Raw genomic sequence first — 10735 nt, 5'->3', positions numbered from 1 at the left:
CTCCTACTCTCCCACCCCACACACACAATTTTCCCTCCTACCTTATCTCCCATTTCTTGCTCTCCCTTTCTCAGAACACAATTTATTTTACCCACTTTCTGAATCATCTCTTTCTAAGATGTAATAAAAGAATAGAAAAATTCCTACCTGCTTTATGGTAATTTGCTTAAATTAGCATAAAAGTGAGGATTAGGCTTCTATTAGATATTTCAGTGGGTTCTGTGTGTCGTTAGTTTTATTTGGCATTAACATACAGTGATCCTGCTTCCTCTTTGAATACCCTGTAGCTACAAGGCCTAGAGTTTCTAGAGAATTCACAAGCCAGGTGCCCCAGATATTGAAATCATTGTTATAGTTGGATTTTAATTGTCTGTCTTTTCTCTCTGTTTTCCTCTCTTGGTCTCTATCCAAACTTGGAGCCCAAAGCAAGATATTTTTTACAAGTCCCCCAAATAATTAGCTTTTCCTCATCCCTGGTGAGGTAAAGCAATGAGGACAACTTAAGGAATATGCTGAGGAAAGATCTTTCTTTTGCACTTGCTGTTCCATTTGATACCTAAGTGTTATCTCAAAGAAAGCAGAATCCAAATTCAACCTAAGTCATCCAGAAATATATTTCAGGCTCCTAACAGAGCCAGAATTTGGGAGAATGTGGGGATGTTTGGTACTAATAATTCAGATTTGGGGCTTTCCTGGTGGCTCATAAGGTAAAGAACTTGCCTGCACTGCAGGAGACATGGGTTCCATCCCTGGATTGGGAAGATCTGCTGGAGAAGGGAATGGCTACCAGTAATCTTGCCTGGCTGCTAAGTCGCTTCAGTCGTGTCTGACTCTGTGCAACCCCATAGATGGCAGCCCACCAGGCACCCCCGTCCCTGGGATTCTCCAGGCAAGAACGCTGGAGTGGATTGCCATTTCCTTCTCCAATGCATGAAAGTGAAAAGTGAAAGGGAAGACAGTCGTGTCCGACTCTTCGCGACCCCATGGGCTGCAGCCTACCAGGCTCCTCTGTCCATGGGATTTTCCAGGTGAGAGTACTGGAGTGGGTTGCCATTTCCTGCCTGGAGAATGAGTAAATAGAGCCAATGAGTAAGTTCAGACTTTACTCATTGGCTCTATTGTTTATGTATCTATATATCAAAGCTTTCTCAAAGCTTATGAAATACTTATTCAGAGTAAGAAACTCATGAAAGGAAATGAAACAGAGTGAATGAGTAAATTAATGATAAGTGAAAAGAATAGAATTTGAAATAAAATAAACCTGAATTTAAAGCTTAATTCTTTTACTTATAAGATGCAGCCTTATATAATTTGCTAAATTTTGTTTGTATCTGCTTCTATACCTGGAAAATGTGAGTGATAATGGCATATATTTCTTAGGAGAATTAAATTACTTTGTAAATGTAAAATTGCTGGCAAGTGGTTTCTTTTTTTGTTGATTTGTTTGTTTACTACACTTTGAATCTTCTACTTTCTTTCCTTTCCATCTAATCTCTATGCTAATCCATATCCCTTCTTTTTTTTTTTATCTCTTTTTACCCAGAAATACTTTTTGGATTAATTTTTTTGAACATCTTAGTATTTGTTTCTATACGTTCTCCTCTGTGAGCTTGCTTCTGATTATTAGTAGTCCTGAACTTATCTCTTTTATAACTTTTGCATGCTCATAATCTATGTCATGTAAATTAGAAATTAAAATAATTTTCAGGTTCAACACAAAAAAACATGTGAAGCTGATGAATATATTTGAACTAAGGAGATCTTGTCAGAAAAGAGCTAGAAAGATTTCATGAGTACCATTATTTGAGGTGGTTCTGAAGTTCAACTTGATGGAGTTTATTTGAATCACAAGAAAAGGAAGATATTCAGGAAAGATTCGAGAATCTGTAAAAGATTAGAGAATCAGATGGAAGATTTTGTTTTTTCTTTTAAGGAATATAGAACATTTTTGGTGTCATCGAAGCCTAGGGTGGCATGAAGTTGTAGCAGATCTTAGGTGGTGGTTTTTCTGGTTTGGTTCAATCATACACAGACTACAGTGTAATTAAAATTTATTTTCAACAGAATGGATAACAGGAACCAAAAATAGACCCTGAGCATTCCCCAAACCTGAAAGTGAAAGTGTTAGTCACTCAGTAGTGTCCGGCTCTTTGTGACCCCAGGCTCTTCTGTCAGCGGAATTCTTCAGGCAAGAACACTGGAGTGGGTTGCTGTTTTCCTTCTCCAGAGGATCTTTCTGACCCAGGAGACCGAATTCAGGGTCTCCTGCATTGCAGGTAGATTCTTTACCATCGGAATCATCAGCAAATTATTCTTATATATTTGACTATGTCCTTCTAATATTTCTTCACTTTTTAATTTGCCTCAAAACTTTTTTCCTGACCTTCCCCACCTCCCTTATCTATCTTCCTTGTTACTGAGACAGTACACAGTTAAGAGTGTAGGCTCAGATAAAGCTGTGGTGGTGTATAGTCTCTGTTCATCTGTGTGCTAAATAAGATTCCTTATTCACTAGGCGAATAGCTTAGAACAGTGTCTGACCTGTATAAAATGCTTATTAAGTATTATTCACTTGCGACCCCATGGACTACCTGCTAGAAAGCCATTATTCGCTAGTGTTATTTCATTAAGAGAGAAAATTAAGATTCTGCATTGTGTTAAAAAGTTAATTAGACTATCAAATCTATTTTCCCTGCCTTTTAATTTAAGAACCAAAAAATGCTTTCCTGTATATTTCTAGTTTCAAAGAACTCTCCAGGGCTTTCCCACTGCTTATAGGACTTAAGCATAATTATTTCAGTGATGTCATAGTTAAAATGTTAATAATCAAAAGTATGGTGACTGAAAATTCACATCCTACAGGAATCGGCAAATAAAGTTTACAACTTAAAGTGAAGTCGCTCAGTTGTGTCCAACTCTTTGGGACCGCATGGACTGCCTACCAGGTTCCTCCATCCATGGGATTTTCCAGGCAAGAATACTGGAGTGGGTTGCCATTTCCTTCTCCAGGGGGTCTTCCCGACCCAGGGATTAAATCCAGGTCTCCCGCATTGTAAGCAGACGCTTTACCATCTGAGCCACCAGGGAAGTACTAATACATCCTAACAAATGTGTCTTCCTATATGAGAAAGACTTATAGTCTCATGTTTCAAAGTCAGGAGTTTTAAAAACTATTCAAATAAACATTTCTAAGTTATGGGAAATTAATTTGTGATTTTTGGCAAATATACAAGCTTCATTATTATGATGACTTAGAGTATATGTAGATTTAGTTCACATTTCAGTTCAGTTGGGTCACTCAGTCATGTCCAACTCTTTGAGACGCTATGGACTGCAGCACAGCAGGCTTCCCTGTCCATCACCAACTCCCAGAGCTTGCTCAAACTCATGTCCATTGAGGCAGAGATGCCATTAGCAGTACGTATTCATGAATATTTTGAAGCATTTTCTTATATGTGTAAACAAGATGGTTGTCTTTCCCAGATGGTGCTTTACCTTTGTAAAACATTTGTATCAAAAATCTAATTTTTTTTTTCAAGTGCAGTTGAAGTTTTAAATCTTGAAACTTTAAATATGACTTGATCCAGATGACTAAAAGATACTGAGACTTCCACAGGTTCCATATTATCAATGTTGCTAAAACAAACAAATACTAAATTAACAAAAAGAATATAGTACAGAGACAATAACTGCATTTTTCTAATGAAAGCATTGTTTGCTAACACTTTGATGCCTGATAACACTTGATTTGCAAGTATTGTTGAATGCCTTAATAACCATCTGTAATGGTTAACCATAGTGTTTCCACTTGGCTAGGATATGATGTCCAGTTGTTTGCCAGACACCAACCCAGATGTTTCTGTATAATGTATAAATGTATAATGTATAAATCAGTAGGTTTTGAGTAAAGCAGATTACCTTTCATAACATGGGTGAGACTCCGCCAGTGAGTTGGAGGCCTCAAGAGAAAAGACCAAAATTTATTGAAGAAAAAATGATCAAGGTTGCTATGTAGAAACCCGGCCTGAGTTTCCACCCTGCTGTGCTATAGGTTGAGGCTTCCAGCTGCTGTGCTCTGCTTTTGTTTTGCCCACAGTGCTGAATTCAAGCAAAAACAATCAAAAACAACAACAGAACAACATGGAGTTGAATATGAAACTGGATTCCTTTTCTGGCCCCTCAAGAATTTTTTTGCAGATTATATCCATCTTTAAAATTTTTCAAGATGGAGATCTGAAAACTAAGTTTTGGTAACACCTCCACTTGCCTGTACCAGTTAAATGATCCATCCAGCACTAAGGGGTTGATCTTCCCTTCAAATACAAGGTGAAACCTATCACCACCTTCTGCCCTGTTAGTCACACACTGCTCAATGTGGCACCAAGGGGAAGTGAGGTAGAACTGTGGCCATGCATGTCCGTAAAAAGTGATGGTGGTAAGTCAACTGGGGTGTCTGTTCAACTGGAGCATGTATTCTATTTTGAAGCCATCAAGCTTAATAAGATTCAAAAGATGCTTGTTCTCTTAAAAAATTTTTTTAATAAAGATAGGTGATAAAACTTGATTTGAATGAACCTCTGAAAGAGGGAAGTTATATTAGCATTACTTTATTTTTTTAAAGATGTTTTGTTATTTTTCGATGGGTAAATCCAAGTGTAAAAAATCAGAGAGGTCTATAAGCAGAACCCTTTAGAAGTCAGCTACCCTGGCCTTTTCAATTAAAAGTTACGGATGATGCAGTTCTGAAGATGTAAGCTGGGTCAATCTGAAGCAGGAAAAAGCCGAAGTCGTACAAGAGGAGTACCAGTACTAAGGAGAATTCCAACAATGAAGCAGAATGCCCTCTGGAAAAGCAAGTGGTTTATCTCAAGTTCTTTACCCAGAATGGTCTTTCAGCCCATACCTAGCAATAGTACTTAACAGGCGGCTCACCCTCTGGTAAGAAAGTCTGGAAAATAAGCTGTTAGTGAAGGGATTTCCCTGGTGGTCCAGTGGTTAAGACTCCACTTTTCGACTGCAGGGGGCCAGGGTTCCACCCCTGGTCGGGGGAATAAGATCCCATATGCCTCCTGACATGACCAAAAAAATTATTAAAAAAAAAAAAAAAGAAATAAGATGAATAAAAATTGGAAACAAAGAAATAAAAACTTTATAAAAAATTTTAAAACATCTTAGTTCTTAAGAAGAGCCTTTGGAGAAGGGGCAGTGCAAAGATCCTTTAGGTCTAGAAAAGGCAGTTTTGAGGATGCAGAGAAAAAGTGAACAGGAAGGGGAAAAGGTATAGGATGGAGCACATGGATTTTCATTCTTTTCACTACTGCTAGTAGAGGAAAGATATTAAAAAATGTCTGAAAACACATTGTAAAAGAGACTGTCATTTTTAATACTTAGGAAAACCATCACTATTTAAGTCATTCAGAGCATAAGCTACTTATGACTAGTGGGTACTCTAAAATGTGTTCTATTCTACGTAATGTTGGTATTCCTCTATTTCTCAAAAACAAGTTTTCCAATATTGCATTTTCCCTCTGATTTATCCAGAGAGTGATTTTCTTCTTCTCTTAAACATTTGCCTGTGCATACAAAGCGCCCAGAGTATTTTATTAGTTCCAGGATGTACTTCTGAACTATTAAAGCTACTCTAGTTTGTTTTGCCTTTTCTGACTTTCAGAGGGACACATTTATTAGCATTTATGAGTTAATAATTAGCACTTGTATAATGTACACAAATAACTCTAATGAAAAGTGTTAACCTATTAGGAGTGGGTTGAGGGGATGTTAATTGGAATTGACTTATTCCTGAGTCATTTTCATTTTAATTCCCAAACACAGAGAGCTGGCCTGGAAAAGCAATAACATATGCATATTAGAACATCTTTTTTTTTTTTAAGCAGAAGTCAACTATTATTAGAAATAGATAAACATTATCCATCCCAAAGAGTTAAAGGCTAGCACAATAAGGAATCCCATGTGTTGAGAGTGACACATACATCTTTAACAAATTTAATAGGTATCCATTCATAAAGCATAGCTTATTTTACTTCTGTGAATCAGAGTGATGGTTTAAGTATTGCACAAGGGCACTTCATGTGATGCATGCCACACTTTGGCTTCTGCATGGGAGAGATAATCATAAAACAAAGTAACTAAGTGCTCTGAAGCAGCGTGCTTTGGAATAAAGCAACTTAATTTTCAGGTAGTTAGGGAGCTTTCTTTTCAATGACATCTGTGAATGCCATTTCCCTTAGTTCAATCAAATAAAATGTTAGATTCAAAAGAAGACAAATGGGAACATGCCAGATTTTAAAAAGTCCTTTTTCTTCTTCTTTTTCTACCCATTAATCTAAATATAGATTGCACAGGATTTTTTTCTCTTTCTTGGGCTAGAAAGTCAAATATACTTTAAATGTATAAAGACGAAGGATGCATGGAATTCTACTCTTGGACACTATTCAGTGCAAATATTCTTAGGAGAAGTAAATAAGGCATTATCAGGTATTTATATCTTAGTGTAAGTAAGCTTAGTAGATTTATTTATGAGACAGGTTAAAGTTGAATTTTCTTTTATCTTTGCAGTGTTTGAATCTTGACTAAGTATACAGAGATCAAGGTCCAAACTTTAATGTTTTTTTTTTCAGGCACTGAGTTATTAAAGGAAAGTTATTAAACCTCTCTAGGACAATTTTTTTTATGTGTAGATTGATCAGAGGATGGTAAAGACTCATGTAGCTCTAATACTTCAAGTTAGTTGTTGCAGAAAATGTTAACGTTCCCTGGAACTTTACTACAAGACAGATGTATCAGACAGTACATGAAGATATTCAAGTCTAGCACATACTTTATTCAAAGTCTCTCTCAAAGAATTATATTTATTGTTTCTTAAAAGAATATCATCTAAGGAAATGTTTTAAGCTCCCATTCTTTTCAAAGCAGTTTATTGGCCTGAACACCAAGGATGGCTGTCTATATCCCTTAATTCTGATCATGAACTCAAATGTAAGAAAGTCAAGGGTATCACAGAAAAGGTAGAATGAAAATTTTGCCAATGGATTGGTTTAAGCCAAATTAATGGATATCAAGAATTACATGGATTTTTACTGAAGCATAATTTAAAATGTTCTGCTAATTTCAAGTGGACAGAAAAAGTGATTCAGTTATACATATATGTGTATGTAAACACATTATTTTTCATATTCTTAAAAAATTATATGAATTAGAAATAGAAAAAAGTTCCAACTGATAGATTGGTAAGACCATTGAATATAGTTAGTATTTGGAGAAATCCTTATCATATGTTTTTGAAGAAGACATGAAACGATTTTGAACAAATAACCTACTGGAAGTGAAGGAAAATGTATGTAAGTTTACCTGGTGGGAACAGCACATAACTGCACACGTGGATAAGAAGTGGGAGGGGCTATTTGGAGATGTGATGACTGATAATTTTGGAAGTCAAGTCTCATCAATTTCCAGGAGAAAGAAACTGAGTAATTTCTAAGTATATCAGCATTATTAAAGCATAATTAAGTATGTGAAGACGTGATACATTTAAGCAATAACTTAGGGAGGTATGCTTGTATGAAACAGTGAGCAAGGAGGAGGAACCATCTTTCTTCACAGTGACACATCCAGGTCTAAGAGTATATATACACACTCGAAGTCCAGGTCATGACACTGAAGCTCAGAGAGTGCCCTCCGTGTAACTCAGCTGATCTCACATCTCCTGTCAACATGTCCTACAAATGCTGTTCTGGAAACTTCTCCTCCCGCTCCCTCGGAGTCCACCTGCGCTACCCAGGCTCCTCCTGTGGCTCCTTCTTCCCCGGCAACCTGGTCTACAGGACTGACCTCTGCTTTCCCAGGATCTGCCAGCCCACCAGTGTGGTGTTCAAGCCCTGTCAGACATCCTGCTACCGCCCAACGACCTCCAGGCTCTGCAGTCCCTTCCAGATAACTTATTCTGGTTCTCTTGGATGTGGGTCTATTAGAGGCTGCTCCCTGGGTTATGGATCTAGAAGCTGCTACTCTCTGGGCTGTGGATCCAGAAGTTCCGCCTCAGTGGGCTGTGGATCCAGAGTCTTCAGACCACTGGGTTATGGAATTTATGGCTTCCCTTCCCTGAGGTGTGGATCCAGGTTATACCACCCAACCTACTTGGCTTCTAGGAGCTGCCAGTCTTCTTGCTATAGGCCAATCTGTAGATCAAACTTCTGTAGATCAACTTGTTGAATTTCCAGAACTTCTGAGCAAAATGTTTCAGTCTCTACTTACAGCTATCATAGGCTCTTTCAGAAATGTTAGCTAACCCCTCTCACCATCAGCATCTCGTCGTTTCTCTAGTGTCAAACACTCACTGACTGACTAATCCTTTCAGTGAGATTAATAACCAAAATATTGAGTTCAATCTGTAATTTTGTTGAAACAATTGATTCAGAATTACATAAACTTTTCTTACAAAATGCATGGAAATTCAGCTTTGCTTCACCTAATAAACTCATTCACTCCTGCATCTGATGTTTTCATTGTTCTGTTTTGGTTTTAAGTTTGATTTATAATCTATCTTTGGGGCTCCAGACCCTCAAAGCCTTTTCCCTAGGAATGGATTTGTATTTCCCCAGGAAATGCTATCAGACCTGCTATATGGGAAACTCGTTGTGTATTCCACTGCCTAAGGGCTAATAAGTGTGCATGTCTTCCACCATCAAATCTGGTAGGGATTTTTATTTTTTTTCAGTTGAGAGTGTGCTCAGAGTGGAGTCAGTATTCTCATTGTGCTTTCAAGGAGGACACTTTGTGCTGACATGCATATTTGATTTTGATTTTACATTTTCAAATCAGAACTGGTTTAGAGTCTGTCCAGAAGATGTCACTTATAGTGATGAAATATTTATAAAAATATATCAAATATTTGTATAAATCTGATACACTGGTTTGAAAAAGAGAAAAGATAAAGTACCATGGGTTGAAGGACATTGTGTGCGTGCGTGCTAAGTCGCTTCAGTTGTGTCTGACTCTTTGCGACCCCATGGACTATAGCCCCCTAGGCTCCTCTGTCCATGGGATTCTCCAGGCAAGATTACTGGAGTGGGTTGCCATTATGGTTGTCTTTAAATATACAGGAAATGGATTATTAGGTGTGTTTGTGTGAAAGAGAGAAGGAGGGAGGTCTACTCAGATCTGAGACAGGGCACACTTTGTATTTTAATTTGAGCAAGTTGTTTGTCTCAGAGCTAAATGTAGGGTAAGAATTCAGTTAAAACTTTTTCATAACACATTTAGTAATAACTCTTCATGAGTGGGAAAATAACTATCATTACCATTTGCTCCAATCATGTGCTATGAGTGTTTATTAATTTGTCTTCCTTCTTCCTCAGACTTTTTCTAAGTGAATCTGGGAAAAGAGGGCCTCTTTTCTCCTATACTGGAAATAATCATGGCTAACCAAAGAAATGCAGGAACCATGTCATCTGTTCAGGGAAATCTCAAGAGACAGAAAATTAAAAACAAAAACACACACAGAGAAGTGGGACACAAAAGTTTGTGCTGATTCAGGAGCCTCTGTTCCCAGAATCCTTTAAGCCAGATTTACTTGTCTTTTATGCACTTTGATTATATTGGCCAATAAAGTCTTATTTTGGTTTAAACTAATTAAAATAAAATGAGATTTCTGTTACTCACATCCAAAGAGTTATAATTAATAGTAATGTGTCATCTAGGTGCAGAGTTACTCATTGACTTTTGTATAAACAGGAATTTAAATGTTTTATTAGTAAGACAAAAAGATCCTGTGAGTCTGAATTTTTGGCACTGGCATTGAGAAAGAATTCTTCTTCAAGTAATGTGGAATGAGTAACATGTGGACTAAAGACACCACTGGGAAACAAATTCAAAGGGATAACAGTCATGTGGCTCATGAGAAGGCTGTAGGAACACATTCAACAAACCTAATTGAACTAGAAGCTTCTAACCTCAATCATGAGAACCACATAAACAGTATGAAAAGGCAAAAAGATAGGACACTGAACGATGAACTCCCATGTTGGCAGGTGCCCAATATGCTACTGGAGAAGAGCGGAGGAAAAACTCCAGAAAGAATGAAGAGAAAGAGCCAAAGCGAACAACGGCCAGTTGTGGATTTGACTGGTGATGGGAGTAAGGTCTGATCCTATAAAGAACAATACTGCATAGGAACCTGGAATGTTAGGTCCGTGAATCAGTGTAAATTGGAAGTGATCAAACAGGAGATGGCAAGAGTGAATGTTGACATTTTAGGAATCAGGGAACTAAAATGGACTGGAATGGGAGAATTTAATTCAGATGACCATTATATCTACTACTGTGGACAAGAATTCCTTAGAAGAAATGGAGTAGCCCTCATAGTCAACAAAACTGTCTAAAATGCAGTACTTGGGTGGAATCTCAAACATGGCAGAATGATGTCTGTCCATTTCCAAGGCAAGCCATTTAATATCACAGTAATCAAAATCTATGCCACAACCAGTATCACAGAAGAACCTGAAGTTGAACTTTTCTGTGAAGACCTACAAGACCTTCTAGAACTAACACCCCCCAAAAAGTGTCCTTTTCATCATAGGGAACTGCAAAAGTAAGAAGTCATGAGATACCTGTAGTAACAGGCAAATTTGGCCATGGAGTACAAAATGAAGGAGATCAAAGGCTAACAGAGTTTTCCAAGAGAATGCACTGGTCATAGCAAAAACCCTCTTCCAACAAC

The 10735-nt window shown here is 37.5% G+C and overlaps 1 protein-coding gene across 1 annotated transcript; it reads left to right on the top strand.

Moving 5' to 3' along the window:
- The first annotated feature begins 7667 nt into the window (after positions 1-7667).
- LOC105000117 (keratin-associated protein 13-2-like) lies at positions 7668-8229 on the top strand. Its single transcript, XM_010855830.1, has 2 exons — positions 7668-8047; positions 8078-8229. Exons 1-2 carry the CDS (start codon positions 7669-7671, stop codon positions 8227-8229), a joined length of 531 nt encoding a protein of 176 aa, XP_010854132.1. The 5' UTR covers position 7668.
- Positions 8230-10735: the final 2506 nt, after the last annotated feature.

The sequence above is a fragment of the Bison bison genome, unplaced genomic scaffold (genome assembly GCF_000754665.1).
Source record: "Bison bison bison isolate TAMUID 2011002044 unplaced genomic scaffold, Bison_UMD1.0 scf7180017864368, whole genome shotgun sequence".
Lineage (NCBI taxonomy): Eukaryota > Metazoa > Chordata > Mammalia > Artiodactyla > Bovidae > Bison > Bison bison.
This window is presented reverse-complemented; position numbering and strand designations above follow the sequence as displayed.